Genomic DNA, 14134 nt, shown 5'->3' on the forward strand with positions numbered 1-14134 from the left:
GGGCAACCCCTCTGCCCGCTAAGGTAGATGCGGTCCGCCACTTCCCCCGACCCACCACGGTCAAAGGCCTTCAGGAATTCGTAGGTATGGTCAATTTCTACCGCCGCTTCCTCCCTTCAGCTGCCCGGATCATGCGCCCCCTGTTCGCCCTGATGTCGGGTCCGAGCAAGGACATTACCTGGGACGAGGAGTCCGCCGCCGCTTTCGTTCAAACGAAGGAAGCTTTGGCTGACGCCGCAATGCTAGTACATCCCAGAATGGACACCCCTACCGCCCTCACAGTGGACGCATCAAACACGGCAGTCGGTGGGGTGCTGGAGCAGCTCATCGCAGGTCGCTGGCAACCCCTGGCGTTTTTCAGCAAACACCTGCGGCCACCCGAGCTCAAGTACAGTGCTTTTGACCGGGAACTGTTGGCGCTCTACCTGGCAATCCGGCATTTCCGGTACTTCCTAGAAGGTCGGCCCTTCACCGCGTTCACGGACCACAAACCGCTTACCTTTGCGTTTACGAAAGCATCCGACCCCTGGTCATCCCGCCAGCAACGCCACCTGTCCTACATCTCTGAATACACAACGGATGTCCGGCACGTCTCGGGTAAGGACAATGTCGTGGCGGATGCGCTCTCTCGCCCTACCGTTCATGCCCTTTCCCAAGGGGTAGACTTTGAGGCACTGGCAGAGGCACAGCAGGTAGATGAGGAGATTCCGAGTTACAGGACTGCAGTCTCTGGTTTGCAGCTCCAGGACTTCCCCGTGGGCCCAGGTGAGAGGACCCTACTCTGTGACGTCGCCACCAACCAGCCCCGTCCGGTCGTCCCCGCAGCCTGGCGGCGACGTGTTTTCGACTCCATTCATAACTTGGCGCATCCCTCCATCCGGACAACTGTCCGGATGGTTTCCAGCAGGTTCGTTTGGCACGGACTCCGCAAACAGGTCAGTGAATGGGCCAGGACGTGCATGCACTGCCAGACGGCCAAGGTTCAGCGGCACACCAAAGCCCCACCGCAGCAGTTCCATCCCGCCCACCGGCGTTTCGACCACATTCATGTGGATATCGTGGGCCCCCTGCCAGTGTCGCGCGGAGCGCGTTACCTCCTGACTATCGTGGACCGGTTCACAAGATGGCCAGAGGCGGTCCTGCTCACCGACACCACCTCCGAATCTTGCGCCCGAGCCCTGATCGCCACCTGGATATCCCGCTTTGGTGTACCAGCCCACATTACCTCCGACAGAGGCGCCCAGTTCACCTCCAGCCTGTGGTCAGCTATGGCCAGTCTTTTGGGGACTCAGCTGCACCACACCACTGCCTACCACCCACAGTCGAACGGGCTAGTGGAGCGTTTCCACCGTCACCTGAAGTCGCCCTCATGGCCCGCCTGCGAGGAGCCAACTGGGCGGACGAGCTTCCCTGGGTCCTTCTCGGCATCCGCACAGCGCCCAAGGACGACCTGCACGCCTCGTCGGCCGAGTTGGTATACGGCGCGCCCCTGGCCGTCCCCGGGGAGTTCCTACCAGCCCCGAGGGGGCAAGAGGAAGAACCCGCTGCAGTCCTGGGCAGACTACGTGAGAAGCTCGGTAACCTGGCCCCCATACCCACTTCACAGCATGGGCGGCACCCGACCTGCGTACCCAAAGACCTACGGAACTGTAAGTTTGTGTTTGTACGAAGGGGCGGGCATCGGCCACCGCTGCAGCGGCCATACGAGGGGCCGTTTACGGTGCTCCGGAACAACGGGTCCACGTTCGTGCTGGACGTTGGGGGGAAGGAGGAGGTTTTCACGGTGGACCGCCTCAAGCCGGCCCATGTGGACCTGGCGCAACCGGCCGAGTTTCCGGCGCCTCGGCGCAGAGGCCGACCTCCCAAGCAGGTTCTGGCCCAGGCTGTGGACATTGGGGGGTGTATCGCCGGTTCTGGGGGGGGGTTATGTGGCGGCTCATTTCCTAGCGTATGCGAACCGACTCACAATTAGATAGCCTACGGGGGTTTGCGAGCACAGAGCTTTGGAGCCTCTTCGCCATGGGGGGCCGGTTGACAGAGGCTTAAAAGTGAGGCTGAAGTTTTCGAATAAAGTTTTTCCTTCGACTGCAGTTACCGACTCCGTGTCGTAATTTTAGCGCTGTTTGTAGCACACCGCTACAGTACCAATTTTTATTCTGAAATCTTTTTTTTACTGATGTTGATTCAAAAATTTCCTCATATATATGGCAGAATAAAAATCCCAGGTTAGGTAAAATATACTTACAGAAGGCAAAGAAGGAAGGTGGACTAGCATTGCCTAATTTCAGATTTTATTATTGGGCAGTTAATATTAGATATTTGATATGTTGGTTGAAAGATTGGGATGGATCTTTTAGCCCTCATTGGGTGAGCCTGGAAATTAAATCGGTACCAGGTTTTGCACTGGGTTCTATTTTGGGGACTTCTCTCCCTTTTGCTCTTTCTAAATTGCCGAAACGAATTGACAACCCGATAGTTAAACATACTTTACATATATGGTTTCAATTTCGGAAATTTTTTGGGTTGACTCAGTTTGTTTTAAATATTCCTATTGTATCTAATTGTTTTTTCCACCCTTCAATTATAGACCAAGCTTATTCGGCTTGGAAGACTAAGGGATTACTACGATTTTCTGATTTATTTTTGGATAATTGTTTTATGTCTTTTGAGCAATTATCTAACAAACATAATTTGCCTAGATTTCATTTTTTTAGATACTTGCAGATTAGGAATTTTTAAAATACTGTACTTCCTACTTTTCCAAATTTTGTGTCTTCAGGTATTTTGGAGAGTTTGTTTGAATTAAACCCCTTTCAAAAAGGGCTTATATCAAAATTTCATAATATAATTATGAAGATACGTTCAGAGCCCCTTTATAAGACAAAAAATGATTGGGAAAGAGCTTAACCTTATTATTCCTATTGAGAATTGGGATAGAATTCTTCAATTAGTTAATACATTATCTATATGTGCCAAACATTCATTAATACAGTTTAAGGTCGTACATAGGGCCCATATGTCCAAGGATAAATTGGCTCATTTTTATTCCTATATAAATCCTATTTGTGATAGATGTCAATCTGAAATAGCGTCTTTAACTCATATGTTTTGGTCGTGTCCGCTTTTGAAAAAATATTGGAAAGATATTTTTGATATTATTTCTGCAGTATTGAGCATTGATTTACAACCCCGTCCTATTACCGCAATTTTTGGTTTACCAATGATGGACTCACTTCATTTATCTTCTTCCGCCTGTCGAATGATTGCGTTTCTTACACTAATGGCTAGAAGATCTATTTTGTTGAACTGGAAGGAAATTAATCCTCCTACTGTATTTCATTGGTTTTCTCAAACTATGTTATATTTAAATTTAGAAAAAATTAGAAGTGGTGTATTTGATACTTCTATTAAATTTGAAAAGATATGGAGACCATTTATTCAATGTTTTCATATGATGTAATATGACCCTGTTTCAAGCCTATTTGATTTTCCAGTTTTGATTTTATATATGTTGAGAGGATCAGAGTTGACGACACTGATGATTCTGTATTTTTGAGACATTATAAACAGCCTTTTTTTTTCAGTTTTTCTTTTTTCTTTTTTCCTTTTTTCTCCTTATTAGCTATTAGATTATTAGATTAGTTTTTGCATTTTTTTTCTTTTTCTTTTTTCTGTTTTTTTAAAATTATTATGATATACCTAGATTTGCCTTGTTTATTTATATATTGTATCGTTCATGATTTGGGAATACTCATTTATACTGTAATCATTGCTTATGTATTCTTTCATGTGCAGTTGAAATGTGTATGTTTGTAATCCCATTATCTATGTATCAATTGTATTTTGTTGATATTAATAACAATAAAAAGATTGAAAAAGATTAATAAGGGGAAATTTAAGGAAAAATGAGATGATAAAACTGAAAGCTCTAAGCTCCAGTTGAATCTAAAACCTAAGGTAGAATGCTTGAGGAGATCACACCATGAGCACCATATGCTGAACAGTGGATTGAAAAAAAGAGCAGATGAATCACACCTGGAAAGACTGAATGTTTGGATGATGGGAAGGGATGGGTAAAATAGCTGGTGATGTACCTCTTTCATTTGGATGGGAAAACTTTGAGAAAGAAAAGCACCAGGGAATTGCAACAGGAACAGTCTCTTCAGATACCCAAAAGAAAAGGGAGGGTGAAGATGAAAAGAATCTTGAAGCTGTGGAAATTGTAAACTATGTTAAATGAATTCAGAGCTGGTGAGATGGATAGCAAGTCATGGGAAGCCTATCCTTCCTCTCCTTAGGTGAGAGGTTCACTATTTTCAGAGGATCACCATCCTTAGAGTGGTGAACAAAGGGAATTTTCTGCTGCAGAGAATTGTGGAGGATAACAATAAATGGCAGGACAGGCTTCAGAGGTTGAGTGGCCTATGACACATTTTTTTGTTTTTGTGTAAGTCGAATTCCAGTATGAGAAATAGAAGAAATGTGGTTGGAAGCTTTGTGTCAACTTGATAGTAATAGACATTAAAGAACAATCAAGACATCTTGGAAGCTTGTTGGAAAGTCTCATCAAAGCATATATATCAGACTGAGGAAATGAGAGAATGGAATGGAATTCTTACATGAGACAAGATGGGAGATAGCAGAGAATTTTTGGGCTTATTTGTGGATATTGGTGACCGACCCATCCTTAGATGGAAGTGAAGAAATCCAGGAAGGGTAGAGGTAGATGAACCATATGATAGAGAAAGATAGAACTTGACAGCAATAATAATAAATTTCCAGATGCTTGAAACTGCTTCAATACAATTGTCAATGTACCTAGAGAAAGAGTTTGGAAGATACTTGAGCAGGACTGAAACAACAAGTATTTGAATACCTTGCACAAATTGAAGCAAGCAGTATTTGAATATCCTGCAGTGTTATCTGTAATGAGGGCATGCACAAAATCCCAAAGTGTTCTTGTTCTCACATTGAATAACTTTAGTTTCATGCTTTTTTTTTCTTTCCAGGTCACGGTCAGCCAAGCAAATGAGTGTTTCAGTGGAGGGGAAATGGTTGAACCTGCAGCACCAAGATGGTCCAAAGGCTTCCTCCTTTGAATGAAGAAGGAGGGGGTCCTTGAACTATCCTGGTACAGGGTGAAATTGTTGTGGGATTGGATTTTTCCAACTAATAGCTATTTGTGTCACTCCTGCTCTGGTATCCTCACTGAGTTCTGACAATGGTATCAGTGTAGTTTTGTGCTGGTTGGGATCAGGGAATTGAATGGGATTGCATGGGGTTGGTGGACTAAGGCTTGAAGCTGTGTAGCGAATATCTCTCAAAGAAATTAGAGTTGTGTCAATGAATGAGGTCCATGTTCAGTGGGCAGGCTGCAGCACCACCACCTTTGAAGGTTTATTGACAATATCATTTCATATGATGTAATATGACCCCGTTCCAAGTTCATTTGACTTTCCAGTTTTTAGCTTATGTATGTTGAGAGGACCGGAAGTGACGGCATTGATGATTATTTATTCTTGTGAGATATTATAAACAGCCCTTTTTTTTCTCCCAATGTTTCTTTTTTTTCTTTGCTTCTTTTTTCTTCTTTATTAGTCATTAGATTAGTAGATTAGTTAATTTTGCATTATATATATATTTTTTCTTTTCCCTGTTTTTTTATATCATATATTATAAAATATCTAGACTTACCATGTTCATACATATACTGTATGGTTTATGTCTTGGTAAACCCATTTATACCGTAACTATTGTTTGTCTTTTTTCATCTGTAATGGAATTTGTATGTTTGTAATTTTTTTATTAATGTATCATTTGTATTTTGTCCACATCAATAATAATAAAAAGATTGAGAAAGAAAGAAAGAAAGATAATATCAGGGTTGAACTTCAGTGATTGGAAATGCTGCAGGCTCATAAGTGGGATAGGTTAGAGTGAGTAAGGGGAATGGAAGTGTGTTACATTGTCAGTGATGGATCATGAAGGGAGGTCAGGAGGAAGGATCTATTTGTAGCTGGGATTTTGGAGAATAAAAGTAGTCTAAAGTCTTGGGTGAAGTTCCTTGAGTAAAGACTTGGTGAATGAAACCAATTCTACTGTAAGGATATCTATTTATGAGATTGGGGGGGGGGGGCAAGTACATGATATTTTTAAAATCAAGGTAGAATAGGAGGCAAAGTAGTTCAGTGAGCACAGGCACTATCGCAGTCATTGATTTGCTGCTCTTTCTGTTTGTATTCTTGGTTTTGATAGCTTATTAACTAAATTTATTATTTTGATTCTAGTCAAATTTTTTTGTCTTTGTTCATCAAAAGGAGATTGTAAAATCAGTTGACATTGATGTACAGTGCAGATAACATTAGTGCTGATGATGCATTTATCTCTATTCTTTAAACCTTGTAAATATCCATTTAAAAAAAAAACAAAATATGAACACCATGGATGTGAATAAGCAAATGATGACAGGCTGGAAGATATTTTGCAGTATGATATATATTCCACTGTGAATTTCTAAGTCAACTGTTTAATAATGAGCCAATATATTATTGTTCATACGTTAAATATAAGATTGAATTTGTGTTGGTCTAATGCTGGTTAAGTAAGATAGATGTATACTTCATGATTTTCTCAAAGAAGCAATCAGTTATAGAAGCAGGCATTTTCTTAGCACTACATCTTTGTCATTCTTGGAGATCATTTGACCTTTTCCTAACAAACTATTTTACCCTCTAACCTATGGCTTCATTCTGGAACTTTTAAATACCATTGTGATCTTTATCCTGGGTTAATGTTAGCTCTATTAGTGCTGCTTGCACTGTACTTTACCAATCCAGGGATGCCACTCCTTAAAAAGATGGAAAGACAACATCTGAGGCACAGATGTTTTGTGTAACACACCATATTAATTTGAACATGTATCACTGTTCCTCATCACTATGTCAAAATGTTGTCAGTGCCACCATTACAACAATTGAGCAACTTCAACATATTCGACAGCAAAGGTTCAATAAGTCTTGACAACGTTTTCCAAAGCGTATCCAGGAATGAACAACAGATACTGGATGTTGAGTCTTACTAGAGAGCATCCATTTTCTGAATATTGATTTTTAACAACTTTTAGATCTGAATTTACACAGGGAGAAAATTATTTTTTTATGTTGCTCATTTTTATTTTGGTTGGGCAATTTAACCATTTAATATTCATAAAATCAAAATAAGATATTCCCCACATTGCCCTTTTTGCTCAATCTGTTTTATGGGAAATACTGTACTTCCCCACTTAGTTCATCTGTAATGTCTTGCTGAAAACTCCTTTCATCCATCTTTTTCTCTGGAAAGAGCATCTAATGTTTAAGACTGAATTCCTTCATCTCTTAATTTACCAGGATAGTTCAATAGGAATATTTTGTAGAAATATTCCTAATAACAAACACCTGTCTGTTTTATTTCTGGTCCAGTATGGAAGGAGCTATAAGGATTTATTTAACATAAGGATTTATTTAAAGTTAACTTTTTACCTTTTAATTGACCAAATCAAGCAACTTGTCACCAGGTGGTCCCCATTATCTTTGTCATTGGTTGGTTGAATTAATGCTATTAAGATGACAGTATTACCCAAATTTTTATATTTATTCCAAGCATTACCAATTTTTATTCCTAAATCTTTTTTTGATATTATTGACTCCAAAATATCCTCATATGTGTGGCAGAATAAAAATCCTAGATTAAGTAAAAAATACTTACAGAAGCCTAAGAAGGAGGCTGGTTTGGCTTTGCCGAACTTGAGATTTTACTATTGGGCAGTTAATATTTGATATTTAATATTTTGGACACAAGAATTGATTATAGTATCTTGCCCACAATGGGTAAATTTGGAATGTAAATCTGTACAAGACTTCTCATTGTTTTCTATTTTAGGATTTTCACTTCCTTTTGCTTTATCTAAATTGAATAAACAAATAACCAATCCTATAGTTAAACATACATTACGAATATGGTTTCAATTTCATAAATTCTTTGGCTTGAATAAGTTTATCTTATCAAGCCCTATTATATCTAACTTTTTTCGGCCCTCTTTTATGGATCACGCCTTTGTATTATGGAAAACAAAAGGTATAACATGTTTTTGTGATCTTTTTTTAGACAATAGTTTTATGTCCTTTGAACAGCTATCTAATAAATATAATTTGCCTAAAACTCATTTTTTTAGATACTTGCAAGTTAGAAATTTCTTGAATAACATGTTACAGTTTTTTTCCAAAATTACGTCCAGTGGACACTACGGAAAACAATTTAGCTCTGAATCCTTGCCAGAAGGGTTTAGTAGCCATCATTTATAATATGATCATGAAAATACAGCCAGAAGTATCAGGAAAAATTAAGATGGAATGGGAAAAAGAACTTCACTGTCTTTATACCCACTGAGCAGTGGGAGAAAATTTTACAATTAGTCAATTCTTCTTCTATTTGTGCTAAACGTGCTTTAATACAATTTAAGGTTGTACATAGGGCTCATATGTCTAAGGATAAACTTGCTCGATTTTATTCTTATGTTAATCCAACCTGTGACAGATGTCATTCTGAAGTTGCTCCATTGACCCACATGTTTTGGTCTTGCCCCTGCTTGCAAAATTATTGGAAGGATATTTTTGGTATTATTTCAAAAGTTCTTAATATTAAATTGCACCTGCATCCTATTACTGCAATTTTTGGTTTACCAATGGTGGATAATAGTTGCTTATCCCCCTCAGCTCGGCGGATGATTGCATTTGTTACATTAATGGCTAGAAGATCTATCGTATTTAATCGGAAAGAAATTAATCCTCCAACCATATTTCAGTGGTTTTCTCAAACTATTTCTTATTTGAGTTTAGAAAAAATTACAAGTGTTATTTTTGACCCTCCAATTAAATTTGAAGAAACTTGGAGACCATTTATTCAACATTTTCATATGAGGTAAACTGACTTTTCCTAAACCTTACTTTTATTATCCTTAATTATTTGGATGGAGGTGCGGAGTTATTGACGCTGCTGTGTATATTTGACATAATGCAATGGCCCATGTTGGTTAGGTGTTTTTTTTTCTTATTTACTCCTTTTTTCATAATCACTGAGTTTGGGAGGTTATTATATATGGATTATCATCTATTTGTATTTATACTTTAACCTATTAATTATGTATTCTCAAACTGTATCTATGTTTCTCTTATGTTTGTTTAAAATTAATAAAAAGATATAAAAAGAAAGAAAAAGGAACTATTGCTTGATCTCATTCTGAGGCTTGGTGAGCTGAGCATACTTAATGTAGAAACATCCAGGATAGTGTTAAATATAGGAGCAGAATTGGACCATTCAGCCCATCAAATCTGCTCCACCAGTCAATAGTAGCTGATTTTCCCCTGGCCCTGCCCTCAAGCTTGAGTTTAAATCTAAACTACAAGATTAGGTTTAGCTATGGGGGGGGGGAAAAAGACAACAATCCAAAGTTCCAATAATTGAAGCAATGTCCCACTCAGTATTATGAGTGGATCCAAGCTCACATGAAATGGAACTAAAATTTTTCAAGGAAAGCTAACAAAACAGTGGGTTACCACAAGGAAAAAAAGTGTTTCAAATATGGGTAAGGTACATTCGGAGATGGGCAGAAGGAGGATCTGCTTCCACTTGAATGTGTTCTGCAGTCACAACCTTAGTGGCAGCCAATATCTGTAGATACCACCACAAATAGGATGGCAGATGGGAGGATTGTGAGGTGGTGTGCTCCATCTGCCATTTAATTTTAGCTTATACTACAAGTGTATAGATGTGAGACTCTTGGTATCATGATAGGTGCTTCTTGTTGGCCAGGGATTCTTGAGAGTAAAATTATATTATTCCCTTATTCAAATGGTAATTTCTTCCCATGGCAGTTTGCAGTAGAGTTTCTAATTCAGGAGTCTGGTGTCAGGCACGCAAATGAGTTGGGCTCTCCAAAGGAGCTGACTGAGTATAATAAGTTTTACTGATCTGGAAATGTTGGCCTGAAGAGCCGTTTCATCATTGTGAGGTACAGGAAATGGTCTTCATTTCCAGTATCTCAGTGACCCTCTGGTTGGGGTTGACTGTAGATGCTGCATCCGAGCTGTCTATGTGATAAACAAGGCAGGACAGTATGATATGGAGAACAAACTGTTGCCCATGTAGCAGGCTCACCCTCTCCACGCAGCTGAAGAATCCAAAGGAATGACAGAAACCAATATACTTTGGCACCAGTGGCGTCATAGGAATTGCCAGACAATGTTGAATTCAATTTAAAACTGCCTTAGGAACTCCAGCTCTGGAATTTTTCTGTGTTTACCTCTAAAACCTTCACTATAGATATATCCACAAGACAACGGTTTGAGATCAGTTTTTACCTTCTCCTAGATGAGCTAGCAACCATGGCTGATGAATTCTATCTTCCTGGAAGGCTCTAGGTATATACATTTTCATTGTTGGAAAATTTTGTTCTGGTGGTGGGGGAGGTTTGTACAGAAAATGCAGGGAGAGATGAAAGAAAGGAGACCCATGTTTTGTTTGATGCCAACACCAAAAAGCCAAATCCAAGTGCATGTTTGTTGATTCCAGGGATTGCAGCTGGGTGTTGTCTAATTGGAAAAGATGATGAGAAGTAGGCTTGTACCACTGAGTTTAGAAGAATGGGTAGCTCTCTCATTCAAATAGAAAATATTGATGGGATACAAGGAGTACCTAGCTGTCTGTCATAGAGAAAATCATGGGGATTTTCCTTGATGCCTTGCCCCAATTGATTCAGAAATATAATATGAAGGACAAAGAGGACTTAGTTGATGTAATTTACTTATTCTTAAAAGGCATTCCTGAAAGCTGCTATGTAAAGTTAATGGACTAGTTAAGGGCTCTTGGCATTAAAGGCAATTTACCTTGGATGGAGAGGTGGTTGACAGATTGGGGATAAGATAGTCATCTTCAGGTTCATTTGTTTGTTCTGTGCCATGTTGTATGACGTAGGCAAATGTGGTCTTTCCATGACTACGATTGTTCTTGGCAAATTTTTCTACATAAGTGGCTTGTTATTGCCGCCTTCTGGGCAGTGTCTTTACAAGATTGGTGACCCTAGCCATTATAAATACTCTACAGAGATTGTCTGCCTGGTGTCAGTAGTTGCATAACCAAGACTTGTAATATGTACCAGCTGCTCCCATGGCTTCACATGACCATGAGCCAGGGTTGTGGGGGGGGGGGGGGGGCACAAGCAGGTGCTACACCAGGTGACCTGTAGACTAGCATAGGGAAGAGGCTTCTTGCACGTCTATTTCCACTCTGCCATCCAAAATTTTCAGGTTAGCAGTTGTAAGTAATGTTTTGACAGCTAGCAATGGGGCCTCTTTTTCAATCAATATAGTGACAGGTGGAAACACCTAACATAATGAATTATAGTTTACTGATGCTATAAAGAGGTGAAAATATAGTTAAGTGGTAGATTTTACTCATGACAACACAGGCCATCAGGTCCATGCTGGCTCCTACTAAAGGAATTCCATTAGTATATTTATCTATCTATCCACCCCTCCGTCCACCTTTATCTTCAGGTGGCCCTGCCCCTGAAACTCGTATCCTCTCGTGCCCATAAATTTCCGATTAGATTCACTTTGTCACTAAGAGGTGACTAGTTAGCCTACCAGTACACCTTGAGGAATGGGAAGAAACTGAAGCATATGGTGGAAACCACAGTAAATTTGATAATTTGTAAATTCTGCACAGATAGCACCTGCAGTTTGGATTAAGTAGTAAATTGGATTCAGTATTGGCTTAGTGGTAGAAGACAAGTGTGGTAGTAAATGAATGTGTCTCTGATTGGAAGCCTGTGATGTGCTGTAGAGATTGGCACTGGGTCCATTGTTTATCATCTATATTAATTTTAAGTGCTAGCATGGTAAACAGCAAGTTTGCACATGGCACCTGGATTGGAGTCTTCATATGCAAAAGGAAGGCTATCAATGCTCGCAGGGTGAAAAATGGCATGAAAAAATTGGCAAATTAATTCTGCTGTAATATTCTCAGAGTTACTGAAATGTCAATAATTTCAATCTTCCTGTGGACCATTGTTGAAGCATATCCTAAACAACTGGAAGAAAATACTTTCTACTTTTTATTTATTCACAGAAGGACCATCTCTGAAAAATTTTGACGATTGTGCAGAATTAGTGTAAATGAATTATTGAAATTGCAACTGGATTGGTTATGCTATGGCTATGGTTATTGCAAGTGGCTATGACCAACTTGTGTGATTCTGTTATGGTTACTGAATAATTTGATAAGTTATGATTTTGTAACATTTTTCACATTCATTGGAGATGTAGTTTAAAGACAAAGTGAATTTGATTTTTATTAATAATTATAAACAGTTAAAATGAATCTACTTAATCATTCAAACAACTTTTCTTTTTTCACTAACTATTGTATTGATATTTATATAAAATATCTTTAATTTGGAGGTGGTGGGGACTTTCAATGAGGCATTCATGCTTGGAGCCTATTTGACAGAAGTATTCAAATGCAAGAAACAGAAACTACCCTCAAAGTATTTTCTGCCCGCGCCCCCCCCCCCCCAAGCACGTACAGATCTCTCCATTTGCAGCCAGGTGAAGCTGAAATCTGATTATCCACTACTAATTTATTCTGTCCAAGCTATTTCTACCCATAATTGAATGGATGGTTAAATGCCCCTTTAAAATCTGCAGACATTGCCTCATTAATTGACAGTGGTTTGGCCTTCACTCATTTTGTTTTGTTTAATGGAATTCATTTGCTAATTAAATAGTTGTATAATATTTTCAAATAACAGTGTAGGGGGAAAATTAGTGAACTTAGTTATTTTGGGTCACATGTATTTAGAAGCAAGGTAGTCCTATATTATTCATTGTAACTTTGTTTTGATTGCTGATTCATTTAATATCAATATTGCTTTTTTTTAAAACTAATTTTTCCATTAATATTATTGAAATGTAGTGCAATTATCTTCAAGTTTCTTTTCTTGCCCTTTTGGAATATTATGTTCCTTCATGTCATATCACCTTTGTATAGAGAATAGCCATTTGTCTATAACCTGTGCCCATTCTTTTCAACTTGCTTATGATCACTGCAATTGTGTATTCTCTTTACAGAAAGATATAATACGTATGTGACTTTAAAAGTTCAAAATGTGAAGAGTACGACCATAGCAGTACGAGGGAATCAACCATGCTGGGAGCAAGATTTTATGTTGTAAGTTTTGCATGTGAAAGTGTAACATAACATTACCGTTGGGTTGTCAGTGATGGTAAGTTCCAGTATACAGTACAATGCCATATAATGGGAATATAAATGACAGTTTTGCTGAAGTAAGAATTTTTTTTATGATGATAAAAAATTGGTGATTAAATTTGTAGGGATAAGCATGTTTTGTACAGTCGGCCCTCCTTGTCTGCGGGTTCCACATGCGTGAATTCAACCAATTTCAGATCGGGAAAACCTGTAATTTCTCTCTCCAGTATAACAACTATTTACATAGCATTTACATTGTATTAGGTATCATGTAATCTAGAGATGATTTAAAGTATATGGGAGGATGTGGATAGGTTACCTAGGATCGGGAATCGAGAGAAAAAAACGGAAGTTCTGTAAGCCAGAACAGGTATATTTGGTATTATTTAGCGTCAGTTAGTCAAATGCTTGTCTTGGTATGTAGTATATATTTAACCTTTCTATGCATATAAAACACTTAAGAAACAGATGTATTTCAATAATTAAACCACTGTGTTGCTTGGTAATAATTATAGCTTTCTTTGGGGCAGGGCCTTCACATACTCTATTAGTCTCACTTTATCCTTTAAAATTGTTCCGATCATTGACCGACTGTAGCCCAATGCTTTTCTAGTGACTGATAGCATTTCACCTCTTTCCAATTGCTTTATTACTTCCACTTTATTTTCAATCGTGATTGCTTTCTGTCAATGGGACAGAAACACTAGTACGCGGCGGAGCTTGGGACCCACCACCCGCAAAGTCCATCACACTGAGACAGGTTAAGTAAGCTCTGGAGCTCCGCCAGGTCCTAAAGTCCATCGACTTGAGCATCTGTGTTTTTTGGTAT

The 14134-nt window shown here is 39.2% G+C and overlaps 1 protein-coding gene across 1 annotated transcript in view; it reads left to right on the forward strand.

Annotated features, from left to right (window-relative positions):
- The window catches only part of unc13a (unc-13 homolog A (C. elegans)), a 299553-nt gene that overhangs the window by 65467 nt on the left and 219952 nt on the right, over window positions 1-14134 (forward strand). Inside the window, exon 3 of the mRNA XM_059992392.1 lies at window positions 13167-13266. Within this exon, the coding sequence (XP_059848375.1) occupies window positions 13167-13266 (100 nt within the window). The remainder of the gene's footprint in view (window positions 1-13166; window positions 13267-14134) is intronic.

Source organism: Hypanus sabinus, chromosome 16 (genome assembly GCF_030144855.1).
Source record: "Hypanus sabinus isolate sHypSab1 chromosome 16, sHypSab1.hap1, whole genome shotgun sequence".
NCBI classification, from domain to species: domain Eukaryota; kingdom Metazoa; phylum Chordata; class Chondrichthyes; order Myliobatiformes; family Dasyatidae; genus Hypanus; species Hypanus sabinus.